The 22,117-nt window shown below is 36.9% G+C and overlaps 1 protein-coding gene across 5 annotated transcripts in view; it reads right to left on the reverse strand.

Annotated features, from left to right (window-relative positions):
• Positions 1-440: 440 nt before the first annotated feature.
• The window catches only part of ABCC9 (ATP binding cassette subfamily C member 9), a 134,745-nt gene continuing 113,068 nt past the window's right edge, over positions 441-22,117 (reverse strand). For 4 of the 5 annotated variants that reach the window (XM_088025571.1, XM_088025570.1, XM_028113216.2 and 1 more), the window contains 9 exons: positions 15,952-16,053; positions 15,240-15,360; positions 13,861-13,991; positions 13,055-13,133; positions 11,043-11,151; positions 9,221-9,324; positions 6,379-6,512; positions 5,128-5,190; positions 441-578 (listed from right to left, as the gene is read on the reverse strand). In XM_088025571.1, coding sequence (XP_087881697.1) covers positions 441-578; positions 5,128-5,190; positions 6,379-6,512; positions 9,221-9,324; positions 11,043-11,151; positions 13,055-13,133; positions 13,861-13,991; positions 15,240-15,360; positions 15,952-16,053 — 981 coding nt within the window. Of the gene's footprint in view, positions 579-4,319; positions 4,458-5,127; positions 5,191-6,378; positions 6,513-9,220; positions 9,325-11,042; positions 11,152-13,054; positions 13,134-13,860; positions 13,992-15,239; positions 15,361-15,951; positions 16,054-22,117 lie in introns of those variants that run through there. The other variant, XM_028113215.2, reaches the window with a different exon arrangement.

Below are 22,117 nucleotides of genomic sequence, written 5' to 3' on the forward strand. Positions count from 1 at the left end.
ACGGAAAACACATTCTTCCAAATAAGAGTATAACCATACTGAATACTCATGGTGACTTCTATGCCTGAGAGGTATTTACCAGCCTTAAAATTATGAGAAATTATAGCTGCTGACTTACCACTTGAAGTAGCTTACATGTTTTCATACAGCCTGCTATTCTTAACGGTAAAGTGGCTTAATCATTAGACAATCATCAGTAATGAACATATTAAGCAGTAAGATCTTGGAAAACAAAACAAAAAAGAAATATCAACATAGGAAATACAATATTCATTGGTAAAGTGACACTGTAACTAATTACAAAGTCCCACAACACAACAAATATGCTTTACAAAAGTGTAAAAATTTAAGATGTCACTTTTTGAAGGTCAAGCTGATGATCGATTAAGTAGGTTATGACTGCAGTATTTTAAATCCATGTATCGATTTAAGACATCCCTTCACATGTCTGCACGAACAAAAGAAGCAAAAACTCCATCTTCCCTAGCCAAGAGGCTTTCTGGAGTGTCATATTCTAAAATATTTCCTCGCTTCATCACAATAACCAGGTCTGCTGTCAGAATAGTGTGAACCCGATGCTGCGAGTGAAAAAAAAAATACATGTACAGGTTACAAATTTCACGAGCCAAAGCAATGGAATATGCATATCTCACTGATTATTTCTCTTGGGGTGCTAGGAGGTACTAGAATAGAAGCACGGCCTCTTTTTCTGTCTTACTTAACATATCATTATTTACATACTTTTAAATACTGGTGAGTGTGACTGGGTCTTGGATGGACTATGTTAAATTGAGTGTAGCTAATATAGTAGTTTCAGCACTTTCATGGAAGTGTAAGGAGGCTAATTTTGTTTGTCAAATAATTAAATGATAAGAAGACCCATCGTGAACCAGTTGGGTTATAGTTTAGTCTAGACTAAAATTATCTCTTGGGTAGAGTCAACTAATTCGTGGGCTAACACACAATTTGAAGAGCCTTGGAAGGTGGTTCAATTCTGGGAACACAATATGGGGAATTCCATTCTGGCATGCATTATTAGAATGGGTTATCCAGGACTTCAGACAAGCCCGCTCTTAGTCTTTAGAGATTATTGCCACACACTTGTTCTCTCTTTTCTCCTGGTACCCTTTGGAGAGAAGCTTTGGGATTAGTAATTAATAATAAATAAATAAATAAATAAATAAATAAATAAATAAATAAATAAAACAAGCTACCACTTATTGAGCATATATTATACATTAGGTACGCCACACACATACTTGTTAATCATCAAAATGTTCCTCAAATGTGGGTGTTTTCTTTCTCTGCTTTTATGTGCGAGACCATTGTGGCTCATAGAGATAAAGCAAAAACAGGAGATCACATAGATCTCCTGCATAAAATCAGGCTTATTAAGTTCAAAGCATGAGATATTTCCACCCTGCTATCAAATTGTTTTGTAAGGAGTATCTGCTACCTTCGAGGATTGCTCACCTGCCATTGTTAGCATTATGGTTAAAAGAGCACAGGCTTTGAAGTTAGACTGGGTGTGTATTTTGCTTTCCCTACCTGTGTGGTTGTGCAATCCTGATCGGCAAACTCAACTTTTGTATGCCTCAAGTTCCACATCTATAAAATGATGGTAATAATCACCTGCCTCGCAGAATGGTGGTGAGGATCAAATGACATAATCCATGTAAAAAGAATTCAGCACCTTGTCTGACACATACAAGCACATACTAAATGTCAGTTAAAATTATTTTTTATTTTTAAAAATTTACAAGGGAAAAATCTGTGCCGTGGGCCTTTTTTACTTTTCTTGGTAAGATAGGTGCTGTGCAGTAGAAATATAATGTGGACTACAAATGTGAGACACATCTAATTTTAAATTTCTTAAAAGCCACTTTTTCAAGGCACAAATAAACAGGTGAAATCTATGTGAAGTTATATTAAATACAGTTGATTTTTTTTTAACATAAGCTCCATGCCCAATGTGGGGCTTGAACTCATGACCTTGAGATGAAGAGTCACATGCTCTACCAACTGAGCCAGCCAGGCGCCCCATGAAATCCATTTTAATAATATATTTTAACCCAACATATTCAAAATATTTCAATATATAACCAACATAAAAATTAGTAATGGTATCTTTTACATTTTTCTATTAGTACCAGGTCTTTGAAATCTAGTGTGTATTTCACACTTACAACATGTCTTAATTTGGACTACCCACATTTCAAGTGCTTGATAACCATACACGGTTCTGGGCTACCTACCATACTGGAGCTGGACTATGTGGGTCAAAACATCAGCACACTGATGGGAGTGCCAAACTCAGAAATATTGTCTGTTTATCTGATACACAGTTTTCCAAAGCCCCTTCTCCTAACAACCCAGAGTCCAACCCAAAGCCATCCCAAGGGCCAAAGGCCTATCATCTGCCCTGGGCCATGTAGATGGGGTAGTCTCAATGCTTATGCTTTCAGAAAAGCAAACAGTCACAGTTGGGACAACTAGAGGAGAAAAGTAAGACATATATAGAGGATAATAAAGATGCCAGCTCAGAACATGTACCACTATTTCCAACATCCATATCATTCACTGAATATTGGTAATGAATAATATGTATTTAGGAATTACCAAAATTTGCAGGATAATGTTTATTTATCTTTGAGAGAAGACCAGAGTGACTTGTGTACCCATGCATTTGGAAAAAAAAAATAAAAACTTAAGATTACTGAACTGTTTAATATCTGCTGTGTATTTTCCCTCCAAAAAAGATTAATTCTTCAATAACTATGTCACGATGCTAAAAAAAGAATCCAGCCTCTAAATCCCTAAATAGAATATTATAAACATTGCCTTATTATACTAAAATAATGTTTATTTAAGAAATAAAAATAAAAACATGGAAAAAATCTTGGCCAATAGAAAGAAATATATGTGGTGCGTATTCCATTAATCCAAATTACTTTTTGCCTGAGAAAGTGTGGTGTCAATTATAAGAGCATTGGTGCAATTTTTAAAATGCTGTAGAGAATTAATCTAATCAAGAGTGAACGATAAAAATCACTTTCATAAATAAATGCCATGCACTATTTTGGTGCATGAAAGCTTCCTTTTAGAAGCCAGAGAAAGTTATCTTTTGAAGTTCTTTCACAATTTTCAGTGGTAGTTAACAAAATTAACAGAACAACTTTTAGCAGGGAAGAGGGAACAGTTACTGTTTAGCAGAACTGAGAGTCATTCTACAAGGGTTCTTCCACAGGTTGCTGGTGTCTCTGTCTGTTTAGAGCCTGGCAAGAGGAGTTGGTCCCACAGTAATTCATCCTACCCACGGCTTTCTGTGTCCCTGTGGGGAGGTTCCTAGTGGCCCCCCTCCGGTCTTGAAGAATCAGTCTATGGAAAAGTCTATGGAAAAGTATTCAGTGAAGGTAGGTGGACAAGAAAGAGAACATAATTTTTTGGTTAAAAATACAAATTTTGCTCAAGTAATCTTCCAGGTGTAAACTAAATGGGGCCACTCAACAATATCATGCTTCGTGCAGAAGAGAGGAAAAACTAGTCTTTTGAGTATGCAAGGGTCTGCTTCCCCCCTTTACCAGTCCGTTCTTTCTCCCCCACCCCCAACTATCTCCCTACCTTCTCCAGTGATAAAATTCTTGAAAATATTAGAGAACTGTTTTTCAAGTTAGCCAGTTCTCTCACCCATTAAATCATTCACACTCTAGTATGAATGACTTAATCAGGTAACTCTCCTCCAGGGCAGAGTTCATTGGGAAAGTGAGAGAAAAGTGTTTTTTTTCTTTATTTAGGCCCGGTGTACAGAAGGTGGGCCCTGATTTCCTGCCACTTTAAAAAACGCTGCACTTCAAAGGGTGCTCTTTTTCCATGCATCATTCACAAAAATGGAAGCATAAGCAAGCACTCCATACATAGCTCCCAGTATTCAACAGTTAAACCAAAATAATTCTGTAAATTAAAAAAATGCACTCTTCAGGGCAGGTAAGGAACACATACAGTATTTTTAAGGACACTTACAATATATCCCCCAAAGAAGAGTGAAATTGGTCCTTACAACAGAGGTGAACCTGGTTCTTGGGTTTTTGTAAATACTATCTCTTCCATATATATATATTAGAAAATTATGCATGCGCCTCATTCGGTATTGAACATAACTAAATCAGCTGGTTGAGCTGATTTATGTGAGAACACTCTGTAGGTAGCTCTCTCACCGCACCACCCCCTTTAATCACTGCATTAGCCCTGCCTGGCTGAGAGGGATGCCCTTAAGATAACTACCAGAGGATGGGACAGTTGGCAGAGTAGCTGATGATGGTCTACTTGTTGGTCATCACCAAAGTGGAAAAGAAGCCATTCTTGTGGGCGAGCAAGTTTGGAACAGTATCACACTCGACTAAAATACCCTCAGAGAAGACTAAAATAAGACCTGCATCCAAAATAGAAGAGACACGGTGCTGGAGAGAAAAGAGAAATGGAAAGACGAGAATCAGCAAGGGGAAAATGTCCAGGTGATTCATTTAAAAAAGTTCTTGTTAAACATTAAGCCTAAACGTGAGCAAGAATCCATCCACCCGCAAAGAGGAAGAAGAAAACCATGGCCTACTGTAAGTTAAGCTATTACAATTACAAAGATTTGGGCAATTCTTCAATTGGATTGGTGCTCAGAGAAAGTATCTACCTCAGCTGTGATGTATCTCATTGCCTTCTTTTTTTAAACAGGTGATTAGGAACAGAAATTAAGTGTAAGCAGTAGCAGAATTGGTAGTCATGTCAAAGAATTATTGAAAAGAGAATTATCCCATATGAATTACCATCTGTATCTGGTGAAAAAAAAAACACAGGCATTCCTGCTGGAATCCTTAGATTTAAGACATCCCATCACTGTAAATTAGGGGAGCTAGGTAGAACAGTTTGGGGGGAAAAAACAATATAAAGGCTTTCAGAAGCATAGCTGTGTTTTGTTGTTGTTGTTGTTTTGGTTTTTTGTTTTGCACAGATACAGAAACATTGGCAGAAAAATACATAATTCAACACACATATACTTGAATTGCCTCAAAATAAAGATTATTGAATCTTGGAACAAAAACCAAAGAGGAGTAAATCAACCCTGTCTCCAATACTTACAGCTATTGTAACAACGGTGCGGTCTGCAAAAGCCGTCATTACCACTTTCTGCAAAATGTTTTCCTGCCAAAAAATCAATAAATTAAGTCTGAATTTTCTCTGGAGTCCTTTTTCTCTCCACACTATTTTGTCCCCAAGAGCAAAGACCGCCCCCGCCCCCCCAGGCTCAATCCCTGCTGAGAACTCCCAGCTCTTGTCTTCTCTGGAAGGTGCGACAGGGAGCAGTCCCCACAGCAAGCTTCTGCTGGGCTCTGTACGCTCCATATGCTCCATTCTCCCTTCCTCTCCCATCTCTACTGAGGCTGTATTATAATAACCTTTATTGTAAATTGTAAATATTGTAAATCCTTAGCAATTAATACTAATTTTGATGTACGTATGTATTTAGTGAACTGGCTTAATTAGAAACTATTTTATTACTTTAAATTATGTTAACTTTGAGAAGGATTTATAACTTTGTATAACTGATTAGTCTTAACAGAAAAAAATGATGTCAAATTAGCATCTCCATATATAATACGCTGTTAATAATCTTGAAACTGTTTCAGCTTTTTTGATATTTTTTACCCAATCTAGAGTGTGCAGCAAGAAAATATCATGTTTGTGGATCTTTTTTATTTTTGTCCTTTCTGATGCCAAACTTTTAATATCAAGTTAACTTGTATAAGAACAACATTAATTGCTCACGCTTATAGTTTGTGGCTTAATGTGACATTTTCTCCACTCAATCATAGCCTTCTAGACAGATCCTTCTTGGCATATTTAACAGTTTTAAATAATTTCTCTCAAAAGGCAAAGTTTCTGGCTCATTACCATGAACACATTGAGAAGATCATTATTAATTCTAGTGAATCCTTCTTCTTCAAATTGCTTTAGAAAATAATGATTGATTTTGGTTAGCAATTTCTATTAAATAGAGATTTGCATACTTCATTTTATAACTTCCATGGTATAAGACTTGAACGCTTGAATACAGTACAGTACTCTTATCAACTGAGCACTGGAATTATACTGTTTTAAGAATTTATCAAAAAGTGATGGCCAATTTATTTTATGTTTACTGGCAGTAGATTGTCGTTTCTCCTTTATTTTAATTCTCAATGTGCTATCATCAATTGATTAAAGAGATGAATGAGAAGGCACTGAAACAACAGTACTGAGGACTTTGAACCCAAGCGAGAAAAACTAAGTTGTAATTTTCATGTGCATTTCCCCAGCTCCTCAATTTAAGAAGTATAGTAATGCGCTCACCGTGGCCATGTCAATGGAAGCCGTGGCTTCGTCCATGATAAGAATGCTGCTCTTGCGGACAAAGGCCCTAGCAAGGCAGAACAGCTGTCTCTGTCCAACACTGAAGTTCTCCCCACCTTCAGTGACAACCGCATCTACATCAGAGAGAGAAGCAAGGATTTCACTAAAATGCTACTAACATTTTCCTTGAGCAAAGTAGGGAAAAATAGGAATGTCCCACAAGAGGATACTGGATCTCACTGTACTGCTGCAAAGATTTCATACTGGAAAGGCAAAGAGGAATTTAACTTTGGGAAAATGAAGATGATCCTGGGCCATCCTATTTTTGACAAAAGGTGGTAAATTACCTCCTTATAGCAGGATATAAAATACTGGTAAGGCATTTTGAAAACTGGAAGACCCTAGAGGTTATTTAATTATTTAATATAATTATCTAAGGAGATTATTTAACATAATTATCTGAGGCCCAGAGAAATGAAGTGGCTTGCCCATGATCACACAGCTAATTTGCAGTAGAGCTTGATAAGAAACAGAACATTCTTGACTCCAACGTCCATTCTCTTTTCATTATACCATCCCACTGGACTGTAAGTTCCACATGGTTAAGGACTGGATTTATTTTTGTTCATCAATGTATCCTCAGCACTTGGTATCTGACATAGGAGCTGAATAAAACATTGTTGGATGGATAAATGAATGTTAGATCCTCATTATCATTTTCTTTTTCTTTTTTGGTTTCCATCCACATTTCATAAACTGTCCTCTTGTGAGTTTAAGATAAATTCTGTTTTCAAAACATCTATTTTATTAGAATTCAAACACTTCCTAGTAGAGTCCTAGGGATAAATTTCTGTTTTCTATTTTCTCATTGCATCAGATTCTTGTAATTTTTCAGGCTTGGGGGCCATGCCTTTATTCTCTAAATTTTAATTTACATAATAAATAAGGAGGGTGCAAGAGATGATGGATGTTTTTCACCAGAATTGGCCTGAACCAGATTTTTATCAAGCAATTGATGTAATATTTATGAAGACAATGAACATAAACAACATTCAATTACACAGTGTAAATATAATCCCCTGTTGCTTACACTGTACCATAACCCTTAAACATTGTGCCCATGATTCAAAACAGGTGCATACATCTTTTGTGTGAAGGAAGAGGACTACAATGTCATAATTGCCTGTATTCCCAACTACTGAAGGTGTGAGTGTCTCTAAATATCACAGGAGAAGGGTCTATATGCAGTATCAATTTCTCAAGTAGACTTGCTTGGCTTGCCATGAGAGACATCAAAATCATGATGGGAAAGTTCATCCAGATCCCTGGAATTGCTCCCATAGTCTAACACTGTCAAGGTCAATAAAACTATCTTTAAAGACATGCTATCTCAATTTGTTTGTGGGAGGCCTTCCCCTTGGGACTTAATTAAAATCAAAAAAGGTATTGTTTTTGAGTAGATCCTCCTTCCCAAATAAACATATTTTATTTTGTGAGCTGATTTTTTTCTAGATGCCAAAACAACACAATCAACATGGCAGCTACATATTATGTATTAAAAGTAGAATATCAACCAACTCTTATCTTTCTGACTGCTTTCTTAAATGAGTTCAGATTTGAAGGTGTTACAGAACCTGAACTGGATCGCCTTACGGAAGAACCAAGCAGCACTCGGAGATCTTGGAGAACAGGTTTATTTAACACCAGCGGGCTCAGAGAAGAGTGGTCTCCAAAGGTCTGAGCCCCAAGCACAAACAACAGGGGCAATTTATACACTTCCACTTCTGCATACTTGGCACTTTCGGTATGTGCGCAAAGCAGGGCAGGGAGAAGAACCCAGAAGAGCCCTGGGGCAAGGACTGGGACTCTCTCACTGGCTCTGTCGGCCATCTTAGGACACAGATTTTCCTTATCAAAGGAAGCAAAAGTCCAAAATTATAGATATTCATCATTTTTATGAATTAAAGACTGCATGGTGTACTTTCTATTGTTTTGTTAATCAAGTTCTTTATTCATGTTGTTGTTTTATTCTGTCATCAGTTATTTGCCAGAAATTGTCTAATTTCTGGCTAAATAAATGTCTAAATTTATATCTGATTGTTTGAGTACATGTTTTATCTCTTACGCAGGTGGCTAAAACTGAGGTTGCAGCAAAGTCATAGAAAATAATGTCTTCACAAAATTATGTCACATAAATATAAGGAATAGGCCCTTCTGGCAACAAAGAAAATGGCTGCCAATGTGGAGAAACTGCCTGCTCCTACATGGTACCGACTACTCTGAACCTAGTAGCCTCTTCAATCCTCCTACCCATTTACTGGGAGTCAGGGGTCATGTCAATCACATGAGTAGAATGACCACAAGGAAATATTCTGATTCAAATGACCTGTACCACTTGGGCGCCTGGGTGGCTTAGTCAGTTAAGCATCCAACTCTTGATTTCAGCTCAGGTCATGATCTCAGGGTCATGAGATCGAGACTGCTTGAGATTCTCTCTCTCCCCCTGCCCCTCCTCCCCTACTCACCCTCTTGCGCCCTCTTTCTCTAATAAAATAAAATAAATAAAATAAAATAACTGTACCACTAAAGGTGAAAAGACTGAAGAGTTAAATGTATTAACTGGAATATTTGGGAGTGTTCATATAGAACAGAATTTGTTATAAGTTTCATCCTCTGGCATCCTATGCAAAAACATTAGATTTTAAAGTATCCTAATGACCTTTTGGAGATTATTTTAAGTTTAAGGGGACTTAACATGAATGATGTGATTTTAGCATAAAATATAGAGATATATAGAATTAATTGCATATGTAAAAATAAGTGTATTCTCTAGAAAATATACCTAGACCTCCTGGTAGGGATTTGACCATATTCTTCAGCTGAGCAATTTCTAGAGCTTCCCAGAGTCTGTCGTCTGTGCATTTACACTCTGGATCTAAATTAAATCTGTAGGGGAAAAAATAAGTTATTTAGTCAATAAATAAAAATAAAGGCATTTTTACATATGTTTGCTTATTGCTATTCTTTCCTTAAAATATAAGTTCCATTTGTTTTGGTTATTGCTATATCCCTAATACCTAAAACAGTGCTCAGGATAGAGCAGGCATTCAATTCATGTTGGATGAATAAATGAATGACCTTAATGTTATGAAAAATGTTTTCTGAAGATACAATTAGTAAGTTTACATGCAAGATATGACATGATAAAATTCATTATGTGGATTTATCCACTTTGATATTATATTTAATGTAACTTGAATAGTGTCTAGCAAAGTGTTTTTACAGAACCGATGATTATATGGGAACACGTAATGCTCTTAGATGAGCCGTGCTGCACCAACCACAATAGTAGCATTCATAATAAATCTATCAGGACATGTCAATTCACTATGGCATTGCTAAATAACTGGATACATCTGCAACTTTCAATTAAAATGATTTTACAGCTGAATATTGAGCAATCTTACGTCCATTTTCTCTTCAAGACAAAAGGAGGTGGCAATATTTCTTTGTAATTAAGGTAGAGGAGTGGAGCAAGAGAGAACAAAAGATGGATGCATTGAGAGACATGACCTGGTGGTTAATGCCATGGTGGATTTTGGAAGTCAGACAAACTCTACCACTTACTAAGTGTATGAACTTGAACCAGTTAGAGCTTCTCTGAGTTTCAAAATGCTCATCTGTAAAATGAGGATAATAATATGTATACTAGAGCAGTGCTTTGAGGATTTATTTATTTTTTTAAAGATTTTATTTATTTATTCATGAAAGAGAGAGAGAGGCAGAGGGAGAAGCAGGCTCCCAAGGAGCAGGGAGCCCGATGCGGAACTCGATCCCAGAACCCTGGGATCATGACCTGAGCCAAAGGCAGACGCTTAAACATCTGAGCCACCCAGGCGCCCAGTGTTTTGAGGATTTAATGAGACAATATACTTAAAGCACTTAGCAGATAGTAGGTACTGCTTTTTTTTTTTTTTTTTTTTTTAATTTTACTGTGGGAAACCATAAACCAGGCATGGAGAAGATTGTAGGAGCTTCTTAAAAGCAATTTTGGCTGAAAGAAAAATTATGAGGGATTGGGGAATCAAGGGATTAACCAAACTCAGTATCTGCTGAGCCCAAGCCAGACACATAGTGATAGGCAGGATATCTGTAGGGTAGAACACCTTAGAATGTCTGCCAAGAATCATTGCCCCAGGGGCGCCTTGGTGGCTCAGTCGTTAAGCATCTGCCCTAGGCTCAGGTCATGATCCCAGGGTCCTGGGATAGAGACCCACATCAGACTCCCAGCTCAGTGGGGAGTCTGCTTCTCTCTCTCCCTCTCCCACATCCCCTGCTTGTGTTCCCTCTCTCGCTTTGTCTCTGTCAAATAAATAAATAAAATCTAAAAAAAAAAAAAAAGAATCACTGCCCCAAGTACTGAGGAAGAAGTGACTTTTACGGAGCCAAACTGAAAGAGCAGAACTGGAATAAATAAAGGACTGGCCTCTGTAGGTTAATTAAGCAACTCTAGGGTTGACCAGCATTGTTGACCAGAATATTCCTTCTTATCATCCTGAAAATGTCATTCACGCCTACCTGAAAAACAGTTCTGAGTAAAACCCTCCTATGAGCCAAAAGGTAAACCCTGAGACATTTGGGTTTCTATTGAATACATCACCTACCTAATAGAACCACTGAATAGTATTGGATCCTGCAAAATGATTGAAAGTCTAGAACGTAGTGTGTGCAGTGGTAGTTTTGAAATGTCTATCCCATCAATGACAATCTTTCCTGTTAAACAGAAACAAAAAATTGCAGGCATTTAGTAAAATCAAAAGTAAAATAATATTTGTTTACAAATTGAAAGTACCTTCCTAGTTCAGGGTTTACCAGAAGATAAAGCTTTCCATTTAAGTATTAAAAGCATCATTATGCATTTTTATGAAAAATATACATTTTGGTGGTATGTTCTCTTTCCCATGTATTTTCTCTTAAAGAGATTCTCAGTTTTTATTCAGTTTCCATGGTTCATACAAACCAAAAGTACTTTTTCTCCTTAATGGGTCCTCTCCCTTCCAATATTCCTTTATCTTTGTTCCCTGCTTTATTTTCCTTCACAAGATATTTTATATACATGTACTTATCTTTTTTTATTGTCTCTCTCTCTCCCAACTAGAATATAAACTCCTTGAAGACAGTGATTTTGTCTAAATTATTCACTCTTTTATTGATTTAACAGGACAGTGCCTTGTAAATAAGAAAGGAAATTCTATGGCATAGATATCAAATTTTAATGAATTTCTCCATACTGTATTTAGACTTATTAGAGACTTGTGCCATCTTGATATCTTTGACCTCAAATTGATAGATTATTTTAAGATAGATTATGTCACTTTGTGCAAAGACAGTACTGCCATATGAAATGAGCAGGCCAAGCAAAGAATGGCAGTTGGAGTCCCTTTTCCAGCTACATGTAGATTCAAGAGGAGGCGAGGTGGTCAGCTTAACCTTTCTTTCAGGAATAACACATTATCTATTAAAATCTTAACAGCCTAATGCTAAACAAGAGAATCAGTCATTTATAGTCCACATGGGGCCTGAAAACATGTTTCTGGATTCATAAGGAACAGGCTAATATGTTCAGTTATAACCACCGTTTTTTTTTTTTAATGAAAAGTGTCAATCAATTGTCTTTGGATCATGTAACTGACTTATAATGAAAATCTACTGAAATTCCTTAAAGTATCTGTTTATTATTTATTATTACTAGCCATGGAAGAGCAAACTGCTAACCCAGCGGCTGATGCCTACCTATGCTGCTCCTGAATCTAACCCCCAAGGAGACTGCAATTACTGTAGTTCATCTCTGTTCATAAATTGACCTCTTCATCTCACAGAGCTGTTGTGTAGATTAAGTAATATAAACTGTCAAGTACAATAAAAATGTGAAGTACTATAATCATCATCGCAATCATTTCAGATAATAATAGGAAGCACTTCCTTGAGCTGATGATCAAACACATTGCTGAATCCCCTTTTATTCAAAACGATTTATGTGCTGGGCTATTTATAGGCCACTTGATAGACTAAATAATGTGACATATTTTCTCTAAAGCAAAGATTAAATTATTTCCATGTATCATGTTATTAATAGTTTTGTGGATGAATAAATATTTTTGTATATTGTCAACATGTGCTTGGCACTTAGCAAGTTGCCACCCCACAAAATGTTCAGCATCATTAAACCATGTTATAAAGGTAAGAGTCATGCACCAAAATTAATAATGCATATTACTTATCTCCTTGCATTTTTTTCCTTTGATGGAAATGGATGTGTTTTTAGTTTGAGCAAAGCAAGACAGCCTTCCTTTCTCTCCCTTCCTCTTGAAATGCCACCTACATCTACTGCTGTTCAAAATGGGTGGCTTTGTTTTCATTTTACCAGTTTATTAGAATTCTTTAACAACAATCTCTAGAGCTGAGTTTAGAGCTAATAATTTATTAGCAATTTTATGTTCATTCTTTACTTCTAGACTGTTGACCTGAGACACCTGCCTCAAATCATGGGTCTCAGGACACAAAGTCCTTATAAATATTTGCTCTTTATTTCTGCAGGATTAGGTAAGTTGATGCCTCACTTTTTTTTAAGGAAAAGCACCACATAGCCAATGAGAACATTTAGTTAGTAACTTACCATCAAATATATCCACCATTCTGAAGAAAGCCAGCGATAATGATGACTTCCCACTACCAGTGCGACCACATATGCCCACCTAAAAAGCAAATGTCACTCAGAGAGAAAAGGACTCAGAAAAAAGGCAGAAGATGGGCAAAAAGTATTTTTAATTTTGACAAGATACCATAGGGAACTGCACCTCTATTTAAATAGCATAATAAATCATCATTCTTTTATTATGAACATTAAGATAAAAACACACAGTCCTCACCAAATCTTCAATGATTTCATTCTAACTCTTTTTATTTGTATGTGGCTGTGTTGTTTTTCCTTCGTGGCTTAATTTTTGCATTTAGTATATTGTTGGTCTAATAAGTAAGTATTCCATTTTATCTTAAAAGAAGTGATGATTTTATAACAAAAAGTAGACTGGCTCCAATTCTTTTCTGCACATTTTCTCTTTTTAAAGTAGCTAAAGCAAATCATTTTGGGACTAAAGCTAGTACAAATGCAAAAGTCCTCAAGGGGCTGTCTGATATGGCTGTGAGCCAGAAGCCAGAAATTTGGACAAACACACATCTTGTTGATTTTCCTGATCTTCCTGGGAGAATAATGAGTGTCAATACAACTTAGAGAGCACGTATTTTATCCCGATCCTCTCTCTCTCTTTTCTCTCTTACGTAGATAATTTGACCTATAAAGCATAGGAAGTATTATGTGAGCCCAGTGAAAATGCACTTGGCTGAAAGCCTCAAGAGCTTAGATAGTGATCAAGTGGCTCCATCCTCTGATTTGTATGAAACAAATGGCAGTGAATTCCATACCTTTTGCCCTGGTTTGATGTATGCCTTGACATGCTTAAGAACAGGTTTCAGATTATTTTCATATCTGACACACAGGTCATGAATCTTGATCTCTCCTTCCTGTGGCCAATGTTCTGGAACTTGAGAAGGGTCTAGGGAGTGAGGGTGGAGTAGGGGAAGTCAGAGGGAGAAGGGGAGGGGGAGAGAGAGAGAGGGAGGGAGAGAGAAGGAAGGAGAGAGGGGCAGGAAGAAACATACACATACTTATATACATTTATACATACAAACATATACTTAAATAAATTTTAAGTAATACTGAACCAAATTCTGTGTCTTTTTAAAATTAAAATTACATTCGGAGTAAAGTCCTATTGATTAAGAAATTTCAAAATAGCTTTTGTGTGTGTTTCTTTTTGAAGCATGAACTATCATGTCTTTTCTGTATTCCATCATTTGGTTCTACTGAAGATAGTTCATCTGCGAATTCATTCATTTGTTCAGTCAGTCAGTCATCAAACATTTGAGTGCTTAAAATGTGAGAGGTGTTGTGCAAGGTGATGGGAATATGGAGATGAGACATATCACAAAGTGCTCCCTGTGTCCTGGGGAAGCATCAGGATCTACAGTACTGCATGCAGAGTCACATGATGGAGTACAACCCAAGGTGCTCTGGGAGCACAGATGGTGGTAACCTGAGAGTTCCAGGAGCATTTCAAGAAAAGATGGTGCCTGAGATGAGTCTTAAAGGATTAGGGATGGGGAGATTTGTTTCAAATATATATGGAGAGAACAAAGATAAAAAGAAACCTTGGCATGTTGGATACATGATGAGAGATGAGACCAGGTAGGTGGGCAAGGATCAACTAATGAAGAGTCTAGTGGTCTTAGCTAACTTATCTGGATTTTGTCCTTGAAGACTCAGATAGCTATTGAAGGATTCAGGCAAAATAATTCATTTTAAGCATGAAATTTGAATTTAAGAAAGATCATTCCATCTTCAGTATTGAATTTCCTGCCAATTTTATTCTAGCAAAGCTGAGAATCTCAGTCAGTAAGATACAAGTTTCTTGACATCTAAGTTAATACGATCTTGAGAAAGAGAACACAATAAATAGTTCATAGTGTAGGTTGGTAATGAATATAATAAAGTCCAAATACTTTTTATAGTTCTCTTTAAATATTACTACATAACAACTATTTGGAGTCTGGTCCTATCCCAAACTTTTCAGACCTAAATAGCCATATCGTTTCAGGTGTATCTCATAAAGCAAAGCCAAGACAAGAAGGGATTCTTGGATATTAAAGTGGAAAACAAAAAAAATGACAATGTGTCTGACACAAAACTAGTATTTGTATAAAATAAATATTTAAGTGAAACAAAATAATATTCAGAGCAATACCCATAGTGCCTTCATAGTTCTCAGATTCCATAGTCAAGAAACTGTTCACTTTCTTCACTGCCCCCATCTGGACCTCCAGATCAGCCAAGTTCCTCACAACCCAGTTCAAATAATTGGTTATCTGTGTCAGGTGACAAAAAGAAATGAACACATTTAAAATGAAGTAACGATCTTTCTAATCACTGGATATTTTAGGACAGGATGACTTGGACAGTTAGTGTACATCATGTGGTACAATTCGTAAGTGCTGCAAGATATCAGAGACCAGGGAGGGTGTCGTGGGATAAAGCAGGCAAAGTAGGTGTCCACTCTTCTTCAAGAGTCCTCACAGGTCAGTGATTCATATACTGTCCTCTGATTTCCCTGCACAAGTTGAATATAGCTCTGATTGCACTTATCTCATTTATATTCATATTCACTTTAGTGTCCCCAAATAGGCTGTGAACAACTTAGGGACAGGGATCTCAAACAGCCTTGGGAGTGCTCTCACCATAGATTTTGAGGAGTTTCTAAAAACCAATTTGCAGTATCAGAACTGAATCCACACTGCCCTAAAATGCTGGGTTTGGGCCCCAATCTCCTTTTATTTGCAAGATGTCATTTTGTTATGAATTTTAACCTGCTCCTCTTACATCCATGAATAGGAATTGATAATAACTATAGAAAGTACCTCCAACACTACATGAAAAGTGATGTTTTCATCCATACCTACCGTAAGTGCGTACAGAAGACCCAAACCCACCAATCCAGAATTGGAAGAGCCGCTGATGGATGCAATAGACGCAGTGAGGACAATGCAAGCTCCTAGGTAATCCTAGAAAGGAGCAAGAAAAATCGTTAAAAGATTTTCCTCGAGTTCTTAAACAAAAGATCCCAATCAATTTGGAGAGGTTATCACTAAGACAGTACACGTCACTTCTTGCGTGTCCTGTTAAGTTTCCGAGGAAGACTACCTAAAATATGGATGAATGCCAACTCACCATATTAAGGCTAGAATGGGCGTAATTCAATGCTCTCATTGTATCCATGCAGAAATGGATTCATAGAAGTTAAATAACTTGCCAGAAATTCAGCTGCAATTTGTGGCCCAACCAGTGTCAGACATAGGGTTTCTTTTTCTCCTCCCCTCCCCCGCACCCCCCCAACAGGCCCTTTCTGTTGCATTGTGTTGCCAGCTAAGTAATTATCTGCAGACTTGATTTACTACCTTAAATTTCGTGTGTGCTTATATCTGGATTGTGATCTATCTCCCTTGTGCAATACAGTAAGGGCCCTGCAGAAATTTGCATCTGGCTACCTTGTTGAGATTCATATCTAAACTTTTTTCAAATATCTGGGCTCAGAGTCTAGGACATTAAATCTCCAGATTCCATGTAAATAAGAATAAGGGTTATATTTACTCATAAATGGGAAGTGTGGGCCAGTCTTAGAGCATTTGAATTATCTATGGTCTATCAGTGATAAACTCTTCTGTGAAATTTTAAAAATTCATTGAGGTCAGTCTTTAACTCAAATAAGAAACAGGGCACATCTGTCCATTTTTTCTTTTTTTTTTTTTAAAAAGAGGTTATTTATTTATTTTAGAGAGAGAGAAAGAGAGAGCACAGGGGGCATGTGGAGGGGCAGAGGGAGAGGGAGAGAGAGAGAATCCTAAGCATGGTCCATGTCCGACACTGGGCTCCATCTCACAACCCTGAAATCAAGAGTCGGATGCTTAACCAACTAAGCCACCCAGACACCCCACATCTGTCTATTTTCAAACACTTCTTTCTTCCTCATTCCCCAGCACTGTTAGGCACTGTTCTGTCTTATCAATTGAAAAAGAAATCTTAAAAACTTTTCATGCTAATGAGTCATATGTCCCAGAAGCAGGTAGCATTTCAGGCACGAGCACTTCTAGAACTATTTCAAGTTTCATCTCACTTGTGACCTTTTTAGCTAGATATGTCTCTGATCCCTCAAAAAAAAATCTAATAACTAAATAACTTATCACTTAAAGTGATAAGACTTTAATGACTGTAATGGAGTGTTTAACGTGCTGGAGACAACAAATGAAGTTACTCAAGTCAGCTCACATGTGCACATTTCTGCCTCTTTTTAGAACAGATCCAAAGATCCAGCTCTTGAGGAACAATCAATAATCCCAGGCTTGAAATCAGAGATCTGGGCTCAGATGCTGACTTTGCCAATTACCACACAAATAATTTAAACCCCTTTGAAACTCAGTTTCTTTGGAAAATAGAAATGATACCTAATTCAAAGACATTGAAAGGACTAAAAAAAGATTAAACACCCATTAGATTTCACCACCTCCATGTACCAGGATGTCTTTCTGAACCTCTGGATGATTTTCAAATGTTTAAAGCAAGCTTAAAAGTTTATGTGCATCAGAAAACATCAAAGGTTACAAAGAGGCACTAAAATTTAATTCCATAATGATTTCCACAATCTTTACAAAGAATAAAGAAAGGAATCATGCAGAGTTACTCTCTTGAGGCAGCAAATTCCCAAGAGGTAGTAAATACTCCTTGGATTGCTTCTTCCAGTCAGACCATGTGTTAACAACTTGTCACATCCCAATTAGACAGTACTTCTTTTTCTCTTTATTTGAAGCAACAACTACATGGGTGCATAATCTAACCAGTCTGGGCCACTCTTACATCTGACAAATGTCAACAAATACTTCTAAATATTTACAGCAATATGAATTTCTCTTCCAGCCCTCTGTGTAAAGTTAACACTTCTGAAGCTATACCATAAATTTGTAATTTCGATATCTTTTCTAAAAAGACTCATAAGAAGTTTCTTTGATGAGTCCCAGAAAGTAAGTTAGTATCAAGGGATACTTTGAGCAAGGCCCTCCTCCCCAGCTTGATATAAAGAAATACACCATTCAGTTTCTGAGAAATTTCTGTGGGTAATATACACATTAAGGATTTGAAACAAGGCACATTTTTATTAATTTCTGTTCTCCACTTCCTCCCAGCTGACCTTATTGGGAAGAGCTTCATTCATTCATACAGCCATATTTATATTGTTTCAAGCTTTTTTTAAATTCCACTTAGTTAACATATAGTGTAATATTAGTTTCAGGAGTAGAATTTAGTGATTCATCACTTACATATAGCACCCAGTGCTCATCACAAGTGCCTTCCTTAATGTCCATCACCCATTTAGCCCATCCCCCCATCCACCTCCCCTCCATCAACCTTCAGTTTGTTTTCTATAGTTAAAAGTCTGTTTTATGGTTTGCCTCTCTTTTTTTTCCTCTTTTTTCCCCTATGTTCCTCTGTTTCATTTCTTAAATTCCACATGAGTAAAATCATATGATATTTGTCTTTTGCTGACTGACTTATTTTGCTTAGCATAATACTCTCTAGCTTCATCCACATTGTTGCAAATGGCAAGGTTTCATTCTTTCTTATGGATAATACTCAATTGTATAGAGATACCACATCTTCATCAGTCGATGGACATTTGGGCACTTTCCACAATTTGGCTATTGTTGATAATGCTGCTATAAACAGGGTGCATGTGTCCCTTCAAATCAGTATTTTTGTATCCTTTGGGTAAATACTTGGTAGAGTAATTCCTGGATCATAGGTTAGTTCTATTTTTAACTTTGTGAGGAACCTCCATACTGTTTTCCAGAGTGGCTGCACCAGCTTGCATTCCCACCAACAGTGCAGGAAGGTTCCTTTTTCTCCACATCCTCACCAACATCTGTTGTTTCCTGTGTTGTTAATTTTAGCCATTCTGACAGGTGTGGGTTGGTATTTCACTGTGGTTTTGATTTGTATTTCCCTGATGTCGAGTGATGTGGAGCACCTTTTCATGTGTCTGATGGCCATTTGGATGTCTTCTATGGAAAAATGTCTATTCATGTCTTCTGCCCATTTCCTAACTGGATTATTTGTTTTTTGGGTGTTGAGTTTGATAAGTTCTTTATAGATTTTGGATATTAACCCTTTAGCAGATATGTCATTTGCAAATACCTTTTCCCATTCTGAAGGTTGCCTTTTAGTTTTGTTGATTGTTTCCTTCGCTGTGCAGAAGCTTTTTATCTTGATGAAGTCCCAATAGCTCATTTTTGCTTTTGTTTCCCTTGCCTCCGGAGACATAGTGTCAAGTAAGAAGTTGCTACGGCTGATGTCAAAGAGGTTGCTGCCTGGGTTCTCCTCTATGATTTTGGTGGTTTCCTGTCTTACATTTAGGTCTTTCATCTATTTTGAATTTATTTTTGTGCATGATGTAAAGAAAGTGGTCCAGTTTCATTCTTCTGCATGTGGCTGTCTAATTTTCCCAATACCATTTGTTGAAGAGACTCTCTTTTTTCCATTGGATATTCTTTCCCGCTTTGTCAAAGATTAGTTGACCATTATGTTGTTATGAAGAGACTCTCTTTTTTCCATTGGATATTCTTTCCCGCTTTGTCAAAGATTATGTTGACCATTATGTTGTGACCATTATATTAGTTGACCAAAAACCCACTTCTGGGTTTTTCTATTCTGTTCCATTGATCTATGTGTCTGTTTTTGTGCCAGTCCCCTACTGCCTTGATCACTACAGCTTTGTAATATAATTTGAAGTCCAGAATGGTGATGCCTCCAGCTCTGCTTTTCTTTTTCAAAATTGCATTCTTTTAAAAGTATAACAAAAGAATAATCACTGAGTTTCAAAAAATGGAAATTAGACAGTAGGCTTAATGTAAACATTGTAAAAGAAATGCAAAACATTATGCACTCAATCTGCCTCTTTTTTTCTCTTTTTCTCTCTTTCTCTCACACCACTCCCCCGCCCCCATTAAATTGAGTATGGAATATTTTATACTGGGGCCTGGATTCACTCATACAGAACTAAATGGTAGATTCAGTTAGATGATAATTTAAATTATTTTCTATCGAATTAAAATGGTAATTTTGGTGATAGATAGATAGTCTTATCCTGGCAATATTGCCAGCTATAGAAGAGAAGAGAGACAAAGGGAGGGAAGGGAGGAGGCTGATGAGTAAATTTGAGCTAATATATATTTTCTGGCTCTCTTCCACATGGCTAATATTTTTAAAACTACTTGAAAGGTTGTCAGTATGATCATTAGACACTGTTATTTTAATTATTAGTCCAGTATATAAAATATGCTGAAATGTGTATATAAAGATAACATATATATACATAAATGTATATACATATATATTTTAATTTAATTTCAAGTTAGTTAATATACAGTGCAGCACTGGTTTCAGGAGCAGAATGCAATGATTCATCACCCACATATCATACTAAGTGCTCATCCTAACAAGTGCCCTCCTTAATGCCCATCACCCATTTAGTCCATCCTTCCACCACCCACCCCCCCTCCAGCAACTCTCATTTTGTTCTCTATATTTAAGAGTCTCTTATGGTTTGCTTCCCTCTCTGTTTTTATCTTATTTTTTTGTTTTATTTTTTATTAAAGATAATGTATAGAGATAAATGTTTTTGACATCTCAGCAATAAGACATAGCTTCTTGAAGTACATTTATAGCACATTTTCCAGGGAATGAACCCATTTTCAAACTCTACAGTCTACTAAATTCAAATAGGCATGAGAGCTTAAAAGCCAATGTCTACAGTTTAGTAGCTATAACAAAGTTATTTTATTTATTATAAAAAATATTCTTCATCATTTTTTATTTTTTTATTTTTTTAAAGATTTTATTTATTTATTTGACAGAGAAAGACACAGCGAGAGAGGGAACACAAGCAGGGGGAGTGGGAGAGAGAGAAGCAGGCTTTCCCACTGAGAAGGGAGCCCCGTGTGGGGCTCGATTCCAGGACCCTGGGATCACAACCTGAGCCGAAGGCAGACGCTTAACGACTGAGCCACCCAGGCGCCCCCTTCATCATTTTTTTTTTTTTTTAGAAAATGCTATTCTTCTTGTCTTTTAATTATACCAAGTAGATATTTTCAGTTCACTCCTGGATTATTACCACTGCTCAAAAATCTCTTTTCCAAAAAAAAAAAAACTTTTTTGTAATGAATTTGGAATGTTTTGGAGGCCTTGATCTGCATAAGAAAGGAAGCTCTTTTGTGCACCATTTTTATCAAGAAGACTCATAGCAAAATCACTAAATTCCATTAACTTCCCTTCAAATTGTACAAGAATACAGATGTGTGGAATTGATAGATAGTAAGAGCTTGTTAGCTCCCTATTTTCACTTCCTTTACCATATTTTAAAGGATTTTATTTATTTGTCACAGAGACACAGAGAGAGAGAGAGAGCGCACACACAAGCTGGGGGAGCAATAGGCAGGGGGGTAAGCAGACTCCCCACTGTGCAAGGAGCCTGAAGTGGGACTCGATCCCAGGACCCTGGGATCACAACCTGAACCAAAGGCAGTCGCTTAACCAACTGAGTCACCCAGGCATCCATCATTTCATTCACCATCAAACTTAAGTTTAATGAATTACAAAGTGATTCTATAGTTATACCTTCTTTCTTTTCTCTGCAAATATGCCAACAACAAAATGGTTTCAAGGCAATAAATTAAGAAAGGAGAAGCAGCTGGTCTGAATAACCCACACAAAGGAGGAAAAGTACTTAGGGATCACTAGCAACATTCATTCTACTGCTTAGTCCTTACACATCCTAACCAATCAACTCAATGAAAACACACCTGTGGTCAAAAGGATACAATGGAATAAAAGATTCAACTTAGGAAACAGAAGCTACTGCATATGGGAATTGCCAGTTCTCAAAGAGGGCTCCACATCCGGACACTGTATCTGTATAATGATAAATTATAACTTCCAACGAGTTTGTGAATTCAACACTCCCCCCAGGGAGAAGCCTTTGATTTCCAAGTCAAAAGAGAGGCCTGTTCTCAGATTTCTAGT

This window comes from Eumetopias jubatus, unplaced genomic scaffold, assembly GCF_037043125.1.
Source record: "Eumetopias jubatus isolate StellerSeaLion01/CBP00866 unplaced genomic scaffold, mEumJub1_p1.0 scaffold_8, whole genome shotgun sequence".
In the NCBI taxonomy this organism is placed as follows: Eukaryota; Metazoa; Chordata; class Mammalia; order Carnivora; family Otariidae; genus Eumetopias; species Eumetopias jubatus.